This window comes from Cyprinus carpio, chromosome B11, assembly GCF_018340385.1.
Source record: "Cyprinus carpio isolate SPL01 chromosome B11, ASM1834038v1, whole genome shotgun sequence".
NCBI lineage: Eukaryota > Metazoa > Chordata > Actinopteri > Cypriniformes > Cyprinidae > Cyprinus > Cyprinus carpio.
In genome coordinates, this window is record NC_056607.1 from 7,364,190 (window position 1) to 7,383,157 (window position 18,968).

The 18,968-nt window shown below is 36.0% G+C and overlaps 2 protein-coding genes across 3 annotated transcripts in view; both read right to left on the minus strand.

Moving 5' to 3' along the window:
- The window catches only part of kcnab2a (potassium voltage-gated channel subfamily A regulatory beta subunit 2a), a 137,817-nt gene extending 128,483 nt beyond the window's left edge, over nucleotides 1-9,334 (minus strand). Inside the window, exon 1 of one of the 2 annotated variants that reach the window (XM_042733704.1) lies at nucleotides 9,046-9,334. The gene's annotated coding sequence lies outside the window, so the exon portion shown is untranslated. The remainder of the gene's footprint in view (nucleotides 1-9,045) is intronic. The other variant, XM_042733700.1, reaches the window with a different exon arrangement.
- A 618-nt stretch (nucleotides 9,335-9,952) lies between these two features.
- On the minus strand, nucleotides 9,953-18,041 carry park7 (parkinson protein 7). Its single transcript, XM_042733708.1, has 6 exons — nucleotides 17,876-18,041; nucleotides 16,908-17,007; nucleotides 16,556-16,617; nucleotides 16,219-16,288; nucleotides 12,614-12,700; nucleotides 9,953-10,349 (listed from the first exon to the last, which is right to left on the minus strand). The coding sequence occupies exons 1-6, from the start codon at nucleotides 17,963-17,965 to the stop codon at nucleotides 10,189-10,191; spliced, it is 570 nt and encodes a 189-aa protein (XP_042589642.1). The 5' UTR covers nucleotides 17,966-18,041; the 3' UTR covers nucleotides 9,953-10,188.
- Nucleotides 18,042-18,968: the final 927 nt, after the last annotated feature.

Consider the following 18,968-nt stretch of genomic DNA (forward strand, 5'->3'; position numbering starts at 1 on the left):
TACACATATACAATAAGCGTTGGGCTTTGTTACTTTTTATTATAACACAAAGCCTCAGCCTCCTGTCAATTTTAAGATAAAATACAAACAATAAATGTTTTTTACGCTCTTTAATTTGTAGTGAGATATTTGCCTCCTTTCAAGCGGCATGTGAATCAATTATATTTTCCTGTTTAATATTTGCAGCACAAAATAAAAAGGAATAAATATTTGAGTGCATGTTGGAAAAAAAAACAGAACAATTTAATACAAATGAGTGTCTCGTGAAATAAATCAATTTGAGTTTAAAAAGTCGTCAGTAAGCCTATTGCTGTTTTTCGTGTTAAATGTGAAGAATGCCACATACTTTTTTTTTTTATTAATTTTTTGGCGGAGTATACAGGTGTAATATATTCACTTTTACTTCACGCAATGTAACATGATTTTATTATCGCAATTTTGACTTTATTCCTAAAATATTATGACGCTAATCTTATGTATTTTTTAAGAAGGATAAACTGATCAAAAATGCTCAACTCACTGTCTTGCGCTGGCCACTTTGTAGGCTATTTAAAAAACAAACAAACTTGAATTTAACAAACAGAAAATTTTCCAATCATACTTCTGAATTAAAATGAATAAAGAATCAAAACGAAATATGACCACTTTGCCATTAAAAACCAAAACTAAACTATTATAATGGCTGCAACGGCAGCTGTGTAATGAGGACTATCAGAGAATTCTGATTAGCCCCGGACCGGGCCGTGTAAGGCTCTATATTAGTTCCCTCGTTTCAATAGGTTATGGTTATAAATACAGACGTTAAAATTAATGTTCACATAGGCTAAGTGCTATCATTCAGCCTATTCACCATATGTTTTAGCGCGTACTGTGTTTTAAGAATGATATTCTGTTTTAGCGCGTAATGTGTTTTAAATCTAATATTCATGGCTGAATTAATCTGTTCTAATATTAATTAATCTGTAATTTTTTTTTTTTTAAATGCTATTAATGTTCATGCTCATTTTTAAAATAGAAATGTCCTCGGCTCCTACAGCCTTGTGAGCAGTTGATAATCGATGGACTGTTATGTTAATAATGCTGCGTTCCAGGCAAACTGTAACCCGTGTTTTTCCAACCTTCTACCTGTGAAAGTGCACTGGAACATCAGTCAAACCCGTGACTTCCAACCCGCGAACTCATACTAGATCGACGTACTCCCAGTTCTGAGCTCTGACGTCACATAGCCCGGGAAACAACAATGGCAGCCCCTGCGGATAATATTGCCCACGGATGCGGTGTTTATGCAAGTGGTACATGGTGAAAAATAGACTTTAGGATAATATAACGTTGCAATAAATAAATAAAGGGGTGCGATTTTCAACTACTAATCGAATAATACCCAGCGATTATCGAAAATTACGAATATATATATATATATATATATATATATATATATATATATATACAGTGGTGTGAAAAATTGTTGGCCCCCTTCGTGATTTCTTATTTTTTTTTGCATGTTTGTCAGATTTTAATGTTTCAGATCATCAAACAAATTAAAATATTAATAAAAGATAACACAAGTGAACACAACATGCAGTTTTTAAATGAAGGTTTTTATTATTAAGGGAAAACAAAATCCAAAACTACATGGCCCTGTGTGAAGAAGTGTTTGCCCCCCTGTTAAAACTGTGGTTTATCACAGTTCAATTTCTCTATCCACACCCAGATCTGATTACTGCCACGCCTGTTCGCAATCAAGAATTCTCTTAAATAGGACCTGTCTGATAAAGTGAAGTAGACCAAAAGTTCCTCAAAAGCTAGACATCATGCAGAGATCCAAAAAATTCAGAAACAAATGAGAAATAAAGTAATTGAGATCTATCAGTCTGGAAAAGGTTATAAAGCCATTTCTAAAGCTTTGGGACTCCAGCAAACCACAGTGAGAGCCATTATTCACAAATGGCAAAAACATGGAACAGTGGAGAACCTTCCCAGGAGTAGGCGGCCGACCAAAATTACCCCAAGAGCACAGCGACGACTCATCCAAGAGGTCACAAAAGACCCCACAACAAGTGCAGGCCTCACTTGCCTCAGTTAAGGTCAGTGTTCATGACTCCACCATAAGAAAGAGACTGGGCAAAAAAGGTCTGCATGGCAGAGTTCCAAGACGAAAACCGCTGCTGAGCAAAAATAACAAAGGATCGTCTCAGTTTTGCCAGAGAACATCTTGATGATCCCCAAGACTTTTGGGAAAATACTTTGTGGACTGATGAGAAAAAAGGCGGTTCATGCTCGAAAACCCTCCAATGTGGCTGAATTACAACAATTCTGCATAGATGAGTGGACCAAAATTCCTCCACAGCACTGGAACAGACTCATTGCAAGTTTTTGCAAACACTTGATTGCAGTTGTTGCTGCTAAGGGTGGCCCAACCAGTTATTAGGTTTAGGGGGCAAACACTTTTTCACACAGGGCCATGTAGTTTTGGATTTTGTTTTCCCTTAGTAATAGAAACCTTTATTTAAAAACTGCATGTCATGTTCACTTGTGTTATCTTTTATTAATATTTAAATTAGTTTGATGATCTGAAACATTAAAGTGTGAAATGCATGCAAAAAATAAAAAAAAAAAAAAAAAAAAAAAAATCAGTAAGGAGGCCAACAATTTTTCACACCAGTGTGTGTATGTATATGTGTATATATATATATATATATATATATATATATATATATATATATATATATATATATATATATACACACACACACACACACACACACACACACACACACACACACACACACACACACACACACACACACACAATTATATATTAAACATTACTTTAATTTTGACAGTTTATTTCATTTCTCTATATTAGAAATCTTCCCGAAGAAGAGGATGCTAGTAGGATGCAAGTAAAGAAAAATGAAGAAAAAAAAAAGTTTTTAAAGCATGTCAACACAAAACCTCTTTTTAAAAATAGCCTGTATCAAATGGCACTACCTTTCCATCATTTCAGCTTCTGCCCTATAGATCATCATCTCATTTTCCACACAGGTTGTATTAGCACATGCCTTAGTACGAGACGTTTGGCTGCAGCTTCGGGGACTGCAGCAATTCTAGCATTGCATTACTGTGTCACTGGTCTTTGGCTCACATCCAGCCATACTACAGCAGATATGTTTGCCACCTCTATTCCCATCCTTGCAGCATGGAGACCACAAGGAAACGCCTCTACATTTAGCCTAAGTACTGTCCTAAGTGGTGCATTTACTTTGAGTGCTAAATAGGATACAGAACAGCGTAAGAATAAATGCTTTCTTGAAGACCACAGTAGTCTATTAAACATTTACAAATTCATGTGTATAATTCATAGTAGATATATTAAAGGGGTTATATGATGTTGCTAAAAAGAACATTATTTTGTGTATTTGGTGTAATGCAATGAGTTTATGCGGTTTAAGGTTCAAAAAACACATTATGTTCCACATACTGTACATTATTGTTTCTCCTCGTGCCCCACCTTTCTGGAACGTGTCGACTTTTACAAAGCTCATAGCTCTGAAAAGCGATGTGTGCTCTGATTGGCCAGCTTTCCAGTGCATTGAGATTGGCTGAACACCTCAAGCATGTGGCGAAAATGTTAAGCCCCTTACCATACTGTGATGCTGTGTCCCGGCGCAATGAGACAAAAACAATGAAACCCATTACAAACAAGTTATTTGGTGCATCCAGTGGGAACATAATTACTGATTATAATGACTAATACTGTCTTTTTACGCGTTGCGTTGCATCCCGCTGCATAAACATAAAACCATTTCTGCATTTTTGATCGGAGAAATGACAAACAACAAGTGCTACTCTACACTTCTCAAAACTCAGGTTTGAATCATCAGTGGCAAATTCTTTAACCCTATGGGGTCTGAGGGTGTTTTGGGGGCCTGGAGAAGTTTGACATGCCCTGACTTATGTGCTTTTTACAGTTGCTTATAAACATATACATGGCTAAAGTCTGAAAACACTGTATTCAGTACAATCTGGGCTACAATAATATGTAAGCAGCATGTATGTACATGATTGTGTTTTTGAGAAAACAACGTTTATGCGTGGTTAGTGAAAAACAATTCTGAAGTCACTAAAATAAGGTCATAAAACATACAGAACATTTGTTCACAAGACTGTCAAACATGGACCTTGTAGCCTAGAATTTTTGCTTCAAAATGATGTGAAAATCATCTTGTTTACTCACTCACAGAAAACAATATATTGATTTAAATTTTCTAAGACACTTTTTGTTGGTAAAAGTCATATGTGAGTAGGCGTCAACTATCATGAATTCACACCTGAGAAGACAAAGACCTGCATAATGAGCTGCATAATGAGCCATTCAGTCAGCTGTGTCATTGAGAGGGATGAGTTACAAGAAAGAATGTGAGGACAAAATAAATGTATATATTTTTATGTTTGTAGTTTATTTAGAATACATTTAATTATCCCACAAAATAACTTGAAGATTCACCTGTGAGTGCAGTCTCAGAGGGTCAGTAGGAACAATCAAAGCTGACTTTCAAAGCTGAATTTTTAGCATCATTACTCCAGTCACACAATCCTTCAGAAATCATTCTAATATTCTGATTTGCTACTCAAAAAAACATTTATTATTATTAATTCATGATGAATTGAAAGAACAGCATTTGTAACATGGTAAATGTCTTTATCATCACTTATGTGCTAAATAAAAGTTTTCATTTCTATATATACTGACTCCAAGCTTTTGAATGTTATAGTGTATATTGTTACACTTGGAGTAAGAATGGAGTAATGATGCTGAAAATTTAGCTTTGATCACAGGAATAAATTACATTTTAAAATATATTAAAATAGAAAGCAGTTATTTTAAATAAAGATGACTGAGGACGATAGCAAATGATCTGCAGATCCTCAGTACCACTGACAAACATATAATCTTGTAAAATGTGTGGCAAGTACTGCCATTCCATAATATAAACAGAGTACGTGTGATCACAAATCTCGAAAGTGATAGTGAAACTAAAAAGCGATCGTGCATTAAAAAAGGGGGGACGGGGATCACGATGCCAGTGCAACATTGTGATGTCTACCAGCAATAGGCGATGGACGGTGATAGTGAATTGAGATAGTGGGTTAGGGGATGGGGGACGGGTATTACACCCCTCATTAAGACATTGTCTTTAATGTCTTCAATTCTTTACAAATTGTTTAAAGCTCTTATTTAGCAAAACTTTTGCAATACAGAAAATCACATAATGGTTGAAGTATACTGAGAAGTAAAAAAAAAAAAAAAAAAAAACCACAATAAAGCACTGCATCTCAAGCTGAAATTACTACATGGGACAAGAATAAAGCTTACACATGAAAAATGCCCCGGAGCGTTTGTCAATGTATCTCTGTATAATAGCGTGTTCAACACCTTTAACTGATCTTTCCCTGACTGATTAAGGAGCATTGCATTCACATTCTCACAATGACAAGCGAGGCATATGTATTTTTTTTAGCTGGAAAACGATAATAGCCTGAGAAATGAAGAGAGCAGGTGACCTCACTTTCAACAAACTGCTCTAATTCTAGTGAAGATATTTAACATATCCTTGACCTTGAAGAGATACAGCAATAAAGAACATGCTGAAGGGAATTACGAAGTCATTTTTTCTCATTTTACTGTAGTTAGTCCATCCATAGTGCAGCGGAAATTTAGGAATTACATTTGCACAATTGCAAACCACAAGGACAAAGTACACAAGAACATAATTGTTATAATGATGAGCATCGCACCATCTGACAGGTTTCTAATTAACCCCTGTGACTGAAAATGTCACGGAGACAAAATATGACAAATTACAGCAATCAACTATCCATAATATTTCCATAATATAGGATCATGTCACTCCAGAAAGCTCCAAGGACATTAAGAGCATTCAAGGACAGCCGAAAGACACTCAAGGTTGCATACACTAAGTTAATAAAATCATACAATTTTTGATTAAAAAAAAAAAAAATCAAACTCATTCTGAAGCAGTACAAATGTGCTCTGTACAATGAATAAATGTTTTCCATTCACTATTCCATTTGTGAAAAAAAGGTTTTATGTTTCTAGGAAAGAACCGTAAAACTATTAAACGTGTAATATAAACCTGAAGGTTTCATTCCATTCGGTGTTCTAAGTGCTGACTTCATTCTAACCAACGGATATGGTTTAAAAGGGAAGATCCAATCAGGGAAGTCACTGAAGAGTCTCATAATTGCATCATTTAACCAATGACTCGGTCTAGCTAAGAGTCAAGCCGCCAGCTCTCTACTGTACAGCTACTCAAGCGGGAAAATGTGCTACAAAATATGCCAATATTCTAGAAATGTCTTTGAGGAAGAGAGGATTGCCAATCCTTTCTAGATGAAAGCATCGCTGAAATGGATTCAGTGTTATAGGACCAGCATTTTCTAATAGTATGAACTCTGAAACAAATTTTGCATTCATCAAGGTATGGCTGCACAATTATGGCAAAAATAATAATCCTGATTTTTTTCATCGTTATTGAGGTCACGATTATTTAACATGATTACTTATTGACTTTGGAAACATTCTGCATTTATTGTAAAAACATCAAATAAATACACACACACACACACACACGTATACTTACATGGATTTAAAACACAGGACAAAACAAGACAACCATTGGAAGCCAAAACCATAATTAAAAAAACAAAAAAAAAAAAAATTATTAATTGCACAGCTCTAGTCAACTACACAAGCTATTCAGATTATTATATATCACACGCACAGGGATACCAGCAATGCTCTTTGAGCTGCATTTGTGTGTAAGATTGTTACTCTTTTGTTTGAATGACTCTTGGCAGTACTCTAGTCCCAAATGCAGCTTGTTAAAAAGATGAGTAAGACAGCGGTTTCTATTTATACACTGGTTTGCAGCGCTGCAGCGGAACGGAGCAGAGGCCAGGGAGGAAAAAAAAATCAAGATGTGCTTGCATGCAGCCTGTGAGGAGAATTCGTGCCTTTTTACTTCACCTTCCTCTTCCTGCACTCGAGATGAACAGCACATTCACACGTGGCTTGTGGGGCGGTCTCAAATAACTGCAGCACAGTTGAAGTGTGAAAACAGTGGAAGCCAACTTTAAATATTTCTTGACAAAGCAAGTGCATTTCTCAGCCAGCCAAAGAAGTCGCCCAGACAGTTCAGAGTGATTGTTGTACATATTTAACTTATGGCCATTAAAAAAAAAAAGATTCCTGAAAATACCTATTGTAGTAACTTTATACAGCATTCTATCACCTACTGTAGCAAAGGTTAAATGATAAAAGGCGTTCAGTCAAAAATGAAAATTTACTAATAATTTATTCAGCTTCAGACCATCCAAAATGTAAATGAATGGGTTACATCAAGAATTACATCCATTGCTCACCAATGGATCCTTTGCAGTGAATGGGTGCCGTCAGTCCAAACAGCTGATAAAAATAATCCACAAGTAATCCACACCACTCCAGTACATCAACTAGCAACTTAAAACGGGAAAAGCTGCAAAACAAATCCCTCATTATTTTTTTATATATATATATATTTTTTTTTTTAGATGTTGCTTCTGGCTAAATGAGTCCTCTATCCATAATACTGCTTTCTCCAGTGAAAAGATCATCTTGTCTCAATCAGGACAGAAAAATCCGCAGATCAAGCACTGTTCACGAGTGAAAACTGTCATAAACCAATTTGTCTTTGGATTCTGATGTGAGAAGACAAAAAGGAAGTGGACTTTTTCCACTTGAGGAAGTGTTATTATGGATTATAGACTCATATTTTGGCAAAATGCAAAGGTTAGAACGCATTAATGATGAATTTGTTTCTTACAAACACAAAGCTTTTGACATCATTAATTGATGGACCGGACCGGACCGGAGTGGCATGAATCACTTGTGGGTTATTGTGATTTTTTTATCAGCTGTTTGGACTCTAATTCTGACGGCACCCATTCACTGCAGAGGATCCACTGGTGAACAAGTGATGTAACGCTTCATTTCTCCAAATCTGTTCTGATGACAAACAACCTATCTGCATTTTGGATGGTCTACTATTTGTGTGTGTGTGTGACTGTGTGTAAATTTCACACATTTCAGATTCAGGAATTCAGGTCAATTTGTCCAACCAAAAATCCAGACAGATCATGTCAGCAAATCCTTAAATGCATTCATGTAGTTCAGACAGTAAGAAACATGTTGCTAGCCACGGGTTCTATTCCCTGGGAATGCATGGGAAAGCAATGTAAGCTGCTTTGTATAAAAGTGTCTCAGAAATGCACAAATGTAAATTTTTTAATTTGCTCTAAAACATGTTTCTAAATGCCTTAAAAAATGTAAGTTACCAGTATAACCAGAATTTCTACCTCCCAAAAAAACCATACAACAGTGTTTTTTTAAACTAACTTGGTATTACCAGTCATAAAAATATCAACAACAATAAAACAACATGTTTTTACACAATGCGATAAATAAATCATTTATTTATTTTGTTTGTTTATTTTTCAGTAGTAACAGTAACGGTGTTTTGGTGTAAACTATGGTAACCAAGGGGAATATAGGGTCATGAAAAGGATATCCTGCAAAGCAAACCCCATCTCTAAGTTACTTACCAAGTGTAAACTGCCTTTAAAGGATGCAGAACACATTTCTGGCATGTTTTGTCATTATTAATACTATTCTGACGGGAGAACATGACTGACTCCTGCTTTGGATGATGTACATCATGACAGTTTCCTTTCTTCAAGTTCACATTAAAGCTCGAAATCAAACCTTACAGACGACAATCTAGCTAACAGGCGACTGGCAAAACACGAAACAAATTAATTGTGATCAACATTTCCTAACTTTATAAGCTGTAAGACAACGGCAGCTCAGCGTCGCTATATGAGACATTCTGCGAGTTAACGTTACCTCAGCGACACAAGTGTTCAGTCGTGATTGATTTCTTGCATAACGATAGCTAAACAGAGGATAAAATCTAGTATTCTTACCTTGCAGCAGGATGAGAGTTAATCAGACACGACAATTCACCTTTCTTCAGCGCTCAAACTGTTCAGTGAGATGTCGCGCTTCCCTTCCGTCAGAGGAAAACTCGGTCAAGCAGCATCCGACGACTTTTTCGCCGCTTTTCACACTCTCGCCACGCGCTACAAAAGACACTCGCGCTGCACAGGGACGCTCCTATTGGCCGGTTGAGGAGCACCGCGACAAGACAGCGGCGTTTGATTGGTTGGCCTCGCAGTACGTCACTAAAAGTATGTTTCAAGCGCCCAATAGTTATGACCTTTTCAATACTCAGTCTGCAACATTACATCTTTTTTTTTTTTTTTTTTTATGCGAATGTGTTTGTTTAAGCTTTTTGAAACGAGTTATGTAAATGTTAGCTCTGAAAAAAAGAAAATATTATTTCTCAAATTCTAATTTTCAGTACATTGTTGTTATTTTTTGTCATACTTGGCTTTTGTTTTATACACAAATACAAATTTAGGGAGTAAGAAGAACCTGCTACCATTGGTTTTCTGAGACTATAAATCCTGTTTTGTCTTTGATGGGCATAAAAAAAAATAATAATTGAAAAGCCAACCATTACTTTAAATGTTTATCCTTGTATTTTCCCCCTGGCATTTTGTTTTGGCTATTTATTGTATTATTATTTTTATGATACTCATTTCCTATTGTTCTTGTTCTGTATGTGTTGAAACAACTGCATGTACTATAAGTTGTTTGGCACAAATTAAAAAAAAAAAAAACTGTGCGTTAAAGAGGAACAAATTAAACGTTGACTTAAAATTATTATTATTATTATTAATTATAATGCTCTTTTTCCTTTCTGTTCATGCCATCAAAATGCTTTATCAGTTCATGTAAAATGCTTAAGTTATTAAGAGACATTATGAGTTTAGTGCACTATGACTTTATTCTGGTTCAGAAGTTAATAAGTGCAGAGCAAGAAAACTGGGAATCAGACCTCACAGAAAGCCATAAAAAGCCATTTTAGATTATTGCTACACATCAGAAAATCACATGCAGAGAAAACTCTAAACCAAATAAATTCAACTCCCTTTCAGATTATATTGACTCCCTTTTCAGCATAGCAGTACAATTGTAAATGTGAGATCTTCACAGTTTGATGATCAGTCTTTCAGGATGAGGGGGGCTTTGACTTGGGCAGCAACCTCTGCACCCATGAGATCTTCCACTATAGTCAAGGCAAACTCAAAGCTGGTTCCTGGCCCTCTGCTGGTGATCACGTTACCATCCTTCTGAACACGAGCCTCTGAATATTTATAATGGTCTGGGGGAAGAATAGAAAATAATTCATATGGCTAAATATATCACCACAGTCGACAAGTGCAATCTTTATTTTTCGTTCTACTGCAGCGAAAGAAAACAGAAAAGCACCCTAGTTTAAGAAGAACAATATAGTGTAGCATTTGGTCTGCCGACAACAGCTTTGTCATTATGTAATTAATTAAGAAATCCTGACTAACCTACAACATATCTAGAGATACAACACATATCCATTGTGTTTAATGAAAAGCAAAAGTAATGTCCACCACAATTTCTATATAAAGTCAGCTTTTTATAACCAAGACAAGAAGCAGGCAGAAGGCTAGTTATGTGCATTTTGAAATGGGGGAAACTCCAAAGATTAAAGGGTGCTGTATGTAGGATTGACACTGAGTGGTTGAACTGGGTATTGCAGTCCAAATTCAAAATACTGGGGAGGGTTTTTTTCACCCGGCCCCTCCTCCTCAGCCTTGACAGCACATGTAGGTTGCCAGATTGATGACAAACAGGAACGAGCGCACTTGACGATGAATGAAATGAAATATGCTGTGTTTTCTGACAACTGGCAACCTGTGTTGCCGAAATACAATTGGGTAAACTGGCAGTGGGCGGATTTCACAAACCAAAACAAACACCGACATTCCGGAATGCACATTTTCAAAGAAGAATAACTGACTGTAGCATTGTTTTTCAGATAAACAAGTATGTTAACTTAGCATGTTTCTTAAATATCTGCAAACATATTATGGTATTTATATGCTATAGTAGAGTCAAAATCTTACATACAGCACCTGTATGTAAGGGCCAGTTTAACTAAAAAAAAGGGAATTCCAAAACAGCGCTGATAGGCTTGGAAATTTCTGCGGTTGATTAACTAACAACGCTCAAATTAAAGAAACAATCTCATTTACATATTGACCAACGCAATATGCCAAGTGCAGCGCAAATTAGAGGAGTCACAAATAAAGAATGAAATAAAGAAGCCACAATAAACTGAACAGAATGCTTGAAGTTGCAAGGAGATTTGATAGACCTGATATTGTGTGACTCCTAGATAAGTCGTCTTTTATTTCCTAAAGCAAATTAATAATAACATGGCTTGGCAAAAGATATTTTTGTGTTCTTCTTGCATTCCAAATAAATTATGTGGGGGAAAAAAATCCTCTCCCGTCTACCACTAGCAAAAAATTGCAGCCATTTCAAGTGCAAAACAGTTTAAGACGTGCTTTTTGGGGGCGTTAAATAATGGCACAAATACCAGTAATTTGACGAGCGCAAACCGAGCAGCAACCTCCTGCTCTCTCTCGTGAAGCCAACTAGGAAGTGACTAAAACTGTAATTCATCGACTGGCCGCTTGAGGCTGGCTGCAAAAGATAGTCAGTCCTATAGACTCCCCATGTTAAAATGCCCAACTTTATAACAGAAAAAAAACGTTTACAACCTGGTTCAAAAAATGATTTTGGTCTATATAGCTAATTTTGCCCTTCATGACAACTGTGAGGGGGGTGAATTTTTTTTATAACTCATCCATTTAAAATATATTAAGCCTTAAAGTTCTGCATAATTAAGGGCGTGGCCACTTGATTGACAGGTGGATTGCCGCTGCTGACGAGCTACGTGGGCGTGGCTTCAGCAACCAGCTCCCACCTTTTTGCCCATTTTCGATTATCCGGGAAAGTCGCTCTGCACACTTTGAGCTTCAAAAACGCTCTTCAGGAGTCTACGGGTGACGTCACTGACACTACGTCCATGTTTTTATACAGTCTATGGCACAAACGTTAGTATTAATTAAAGTATAATTTTAATATTCTCCTCCCATAAATTTTGCGTCTGAAATGGAAACTCCTACAAATGCATATTCAGTAAGGTCAGGTGCAAAAATGTCTTTTCAGCAATAATACATCACTGCACTTCTTTAGTAAATCCTGACAGTACTATTTTAATGGCAAAAGACGGTTTGTGCTGGCGCAAGCTGTTAGTAAAACTGGCCCTATATCTGATTTGAAGCTTGTGACATACAGTATAAACATGCACATCAACCTGATCATTTAATTTAGCGTTCATTTTAACACTAAGTTTGGATTCATCAATCGGGATGATTTCGTTCCAAATGAAACAAAAGTTGTCCATAAACATGGCTATTGTATACCCTCTATTCGATGTTTATTGTGGTTTTTTTTCCAAGACATGCCCCTTAAGTATGCAAGTTTCTATCACCGACATTAAAGGCTTGTGAGAAAAACACTAGGTATATGCAGAGACATTACCACCAGCCATCATCTTGTCCTTGGCACCTGGATGAGTGGTAACTGTGCTGCCATATGCGATACCGTGTGCCAAGAGTGCCGTCGGGCCTGTAACAGGTCAGAAAATTACATTAAGTTGGACAATTCCACCTTATTTCACCTTATAAAAGCAGAAAATGTGCTGAATGAATATTTGTGCTGTTTGCAAAGCTAAGCATCAAACAAACCTGTATGGTGTGTGTAAAACTCCAATCACATTTTCTTCAGAAAAATGTGCAAACCTAGTTATTTTTAATATAAAACTCTTGCTGAAGTCAAACTGTGCTTGATTCAGTGCCTGGAAAGGGTAAAGTGACTTTTACGTGGTGTAAATCATATCGCTATCAGCCAAACATCAATAAACTGTTATCTAAAATAAACCATGTATACAATTTCCATCTAATTCTCCAATCTGTACTGGGAAAAGGAACGGAAGAAAGTAAAAATAGGGATCTAAAAATAACAGGGTTTTGCTGCATTATCATTGGCAGTGCCCTGGCTGTGCACTGAGCTCATCTGAACATTAATGAAAAGAGAGCTCTTAACTATTGATTGTGCACCCTGGCAGACGCCAAGTGCGGTCTACTGATTACACTTTCTCTGGCAGGACGTTTACTGACCGATCTCTTCCTTGCATCTACTGTTACGGGTCTTGCTTGTGAAAAGCTCAGTCCACAAAAGGAAATAAAAGAAAGGCAAGTATAAAGGGCCTTCATGCCCAGCACAGTCTTTCGTTCCAGAACATTTAGCAGTAACATATAACCTAAGTTAATATGCCTTTAAATTTCACGTTGATTAACAATTCTCGTTCCTGTGTTAATGTATTTTCTATTGAAACAGGAAGCAAAATAATAATAATATGCTCAAATAAATAATAAACATAAAGGGGGGGTTATTATTATTATTATTATTATTATTTATAGCCACTAGCCTTTGGTTAAATCATAGTACTTCAAAACCATGGTTCTCTTCTTCCTTTGGCTAGTCATTTACAGGTGGCATTAGAAAAAGAAGAACATTTCTATTCTAGAAAATTTTATTGGACAAAAAAGGTATATACCCCTGGTCGGCAGATGTCATCAGTGATATTTAAGTATTACTGAATACTATTATAGTTTTTATTAATGTTTAAAATTAGTTTTTATTTTAGATTTTAGTTAAAGTTTTAGCAATTTTGTTAAGTGTTTTTGTGATTTTATTATTATTTTTATGCATACTTCATTTTTATTGATTTCTATTATTAAGTTAAACTAAATGCAACTAGCTAAAAGTTTTATTTTACACAATTTACAAAAAAGGTTCATATATATATATATTATATATATAAAAAAATAGTTTGATTGCAGTTAATCACATCCAAATTAAGTTTTTGTTTACATAATATATGTATGTGTACTGTGTATATTTATTATTTATATATAAATACAAACATGTATATATTTAAGAAAAATGTGTTGTTTATATATTAAATACATTTATATATAATATAAAATAACAAAATATATAAATGTATATACACGTAAATAATTTCTAAATATATATTGTATGTGTGTGTATTTATATATACATAATAAGTAAACACAGTACACATACATGTATCATGTAAACAAAGTTTTTGGATTATTTTGGATGTGATTAAAGGGGTCAAATGATGTTGCTAAAAAGAACATTATTTTGTGTATTTGGTGTAATAAAATGTGTTTTAGGGTTAGGGTTCAAAGGTTCAAAAAACACATTTTCCACATACTGTACATTGTTTCTCCTCTCCTCGCCATTCTGAAAGGAGTCAAATTTTTACAAAGCTCATCGTTCTGAAAAGCGAGCTGTGCTCTGATTGGCCAGCTATCCAGTGCATTGTGATTGGCTGAAAGCCTCAAGCGTGTGACGAAAATGTTACGCCCCTTACTGTACTGTGATGCCATGTCCCAGCACGGCGAGACAAAAACAATAAAAACCTATTACAAATGAGCCATTTGTTGCATCCAGTGGGGACATAATTATGGATTATAATGATTTATACTGTCTTTTTGCGTGTTACGTTGCATCGTGCCGCATAAACAAAACCGTGTCTGCATTTGTGATCGGAGAAACAACAAACAAACAAGTGCTTCTCTACACTGCTCAAAACTTGCGTTAGAAACATCGGAGGCAAATTATTTATATTTGAAAACGTACTCACAGTCTGTGAGTCAGAACAGCCGGCATTGTAAAAAACAGTCCTCCATAAAATGTGCTCCACACACTTGAATATTTCGGTTGAATTGTTCTGGAACAGTGTTGTAAATACAACTTAACCACTGATTTCTAATTGTCTTCACTTTTGGAAGGCCAAACAAAATATTTTCGCAACAAAACACAGCATCTTCACAAAAAGGCGGCGGCGGCAACAACAATAAAATAACGCCTTATTTCTTTGCGTGAACACTTTAGCGCTGTTATGCAAATCTTCCCTCATCATGAGGTAGACAAGTGGGGGCATGTTTAAACGAGGCGTTTTAGAAGGGCGTGGACCAGTCTTAACTTTTATTAAGAATATCTCTTTACAACTTTAGGGATCTTATCTATTCACAAACAGCTTGTAACACTCCAAAGAGAAAGAAAAACTTTAAATCGCATCATATGACCCCTTAAATCGCGATTAATCATTTTGACAGCACTAAATATATATATATATATATATATATATATAGAGAGAGAGAGAGAGAGTGAGAGAGAAAGAGAGAGAGAGAGAGAGAGAGAATGAGTGAATAATTAAAATAAAATAATTATTTCATTTTTTATGGTTTTAGTTAACTAGAATTACCCTGAATGCTTTTCACTGATGTTAAAAGGCCACTAGAAGTTTAGTCGGTCAACTTTTAGGAGTACACCAGCGTATGCATATGCAAAGCTAATTAGACATGGATAAGGATTTCGAGTTTGCCAGTGTAATTACCCAAGAAATTACGGACGCTAATTTATTTTTGACAATCTGATCATGCATTCTGAATCTACGGACACAGACTCGGTTTTGAAGGTACTCCACGGCACTAAAAGAAGCCATTTCCTGTTCATTAGAGATCCCTATGGGGACATCTGCCGTTTTCTGGGACGCCTTCCGCTCTCCTCTGCTCTCTACAGCCACACGGGCTCACTGTCCTCATTCACCACGTCCTTCACGAGCCCTTGAACGGCAAAGCTGATAGCACACATCTCTGCGTTCAATACACCCACAAATGAAGACGGACGTGCTTAATATTGGCAATTATTATAACTCATTATCCTTATAATTTGTATTTCAGATTTGTAGTTTTACAGTCAAAATTATAATCCATTGAGCCATGAGCATCACATTGACATGCCACACATCGGGAAGATTCTTCCAGAAATTATCCGGACGGTTCAGGTGTACAAACGGGGGCAAAGGCCCGCTGGGGAAAAAAAATTACCAAAGGCCCTCTGGGAAATTCATACTGAAGGAAAAATGTAATAAATGGGTTCTCTTGCTGACATTTTGCCTAATGGAGCAGCGCTGAAAGAGTTTAAATAAATGCTGTTTATCCAGGGAAAGGTTAATGTGTGTACAGAGGTCACAGTATGAAGAGTACCTGCACAGATTGCAGCGATCAGACCCTTCCTGCCCTCCTGGTCCTTCAACACCTCTTTCACAGCGGGAGACTACAATACACACACACACACACACACACATACATGTCATTACTGAAATCACCGTCACACTGGCACAACACCTTTTCAATTTACATAATTACGCAATGTTTGCATTTCACAATACGAGCACATTTCTAACCTCAGCAGATGACGCAAAGATGTTTTCTATTTATTCGAGGGATGCAGCTTAATGCTATGCAAGATGCTCACGGCGTGAGAGCACTCCTATGGAATCCATTCAACTGTAAAACACACATAATTAAAGCAAAGTCGTACCTCAGAAAGGTTTTGAGCTCCAAGCAAACCTCCAGGCAGGAGTACCACATCATACGGACCCTGTCAGGAAAATGACATTCATCTGCATTAAGTTGCAAACAGGGGTGTTTTGATAATGTTTGACAATCAAGGATGTTTCATTAATATAGCTGACGTGTATATGTTGGTATCAAGGTTTTGGATGTGATAAATTGAACATATAGAAGTCTAGTTACATCAAGTTTTATTGGCAATGCACTATTTGGCCATTGGATGGAGACAGCACTCCATTCACCTTCAGCTTCAACTTCATTCAGCACAACTTAGTTCTAGTCAACTTGATGTACTTATGAGAAGGTTGTTAAACAAAAATGTTTTTGGGGGTGTTTTAGGGTTTGGTGTGGGGGGATATTGTGATATCGGCTGCACTGCACGGGCTCTTTACCCGCCAGACCTGCCACTGTAACAGCAATCTATGGGAGAGAGGAAAAAACATCAATGAAATGAGCATATCAGCTTTTGTGTGTGTGTGTGTGCATAATATATCTCTCAATCAATATATTTGTACATTTTAAACTGTTTTAATGTGGAAGTTATCTATGTGTGTGTGTTTATATATACATATATAAAATTGCAATTAAAATTTAATACTGTAATAGTTTAATTATAATTTAATTTAATAATTTCAAATGTAAGCTTTTTTGAAGATCCAGGTTTTTTTTTTTTTTTTCATCTGTAACAGATTAGTTACATATTTCCATTTTCACTTTTTACAGGTATATCATAATTATTCAACCCCTGTTCAACATGTTTTTAAGTCTCTTATTTGTATGGCAGGGCACAAAATTCGGCATCATTACTCCAGTCTTCATGATCCTTCAGAAATCATAATATTATAAATATTTGCTGCTCAAGAAACATTTCTTATTGTTATGAATAATGTTTAAAGATTCTATGATGAATAGAAAGATCAAAAACAGCATTTATTTGAAATAGAAATATTTTGCAATATTATAAATGTATTTGTTGTCACTTTTGATCAATTTAATGCATCCTTGCTAAATAAAATTATAAAGTTCTCTCAAAAAACTACGTATAAAAATCTCTGATTATGTAATGTCAGAGTCCAGATGACTTTGGCATTAACACACTGGCAGCTCAGAGTCTGGCACATTCAACAGACACTGATCACTGCATTTACTTTACAAAGACAAATGCAGAAATTCAGATGCATTTATGCCCCGCACACACATAACTAGTTGTCTACAGACTTGCACACAGCAGCACTGCATTCGCGCGCAGCTCCACAGCTCAGTGGAAGAGTGCTGTAAGGCTACAGACCCCCGCTCTGCGCATGACATCCACCGGGATCACCGTTTCCATCTCCTCCGCGCCCTTCGCCAGAATCACTAGAGCTCTTTTACCAGCCATGACTGCGAGTCTGAGGCCTGTGACGGTCTGCAACGCTACTCACACGCGACACATTTATTATAAAAGGCGTTTCCGGTTCTGGGGAGCTGCCAGGCAAAATAAAAGTCTTCTTTTTAGTTCTTCTTGTATGGCGGTGATTTAATTTATTATATTCATTTGTGTAATCCTGTACTTTGTATTATTGTTAAAATAGAATCATGTAATTTCTGTCAAGATCTGAAGTGAAAAAATCGAGTTTATTATAAATAGTCAACATAGAGATGAAAAATGTAGATCCTTCAACCAGAAAATATCCTTAAATGCATAATATACACTTCAGATTTATTTTCTGTATCTTAGACTATATATATATATATATGCAAAAGTCTCTAAGTGCCGTCTGAAATTTTCTTCTAAAATAAGCATTTTATCAGGCTCCTATATTTATGTTCAGTTATTTCACTTTAAATGCATGGAAAACAGCCTATACGTTGCAATTAGGGTAAAATTACTGAACCTAAACATAATGTATATATAATGTATTTTTGTATTTTAACTGCTTTTTATTGGTTGATATAATGTTCGTAATACAGTGGTTCTCAAACCTGTCCTGGAGTACCCCAAGCCCTGCACATTTTGTACGTCTCTCTCATTTATTACACCTGATTCAACATACAAAATGTTCAGTGCTGGGGGTACTTCATGGAGAGGTTTGAGAACCACTGTTGTAATAAATAATAATAATAATAATAATAATAATAATATGGAAAATGCAGCTCTTCGGCCAGTAGAGGACGCTACAGACCACTAAATTGCAGTTTCAGGCATAGTATTTGTAACTTGCTTGTAGATGGGCCTGAAAACAGCATTCAGTGTCATCATCTATGAGCAACAGAAATGTTGACACTGGAGGCAAATTTCCAAAAATTTCAAAGGAAATGTAATAATTAATGTGTTTATTTTAATGACTGGAAGATGAAGGATTTTGCCGAATGTTTACAAATGATTTAAAGAATCTTCTCCA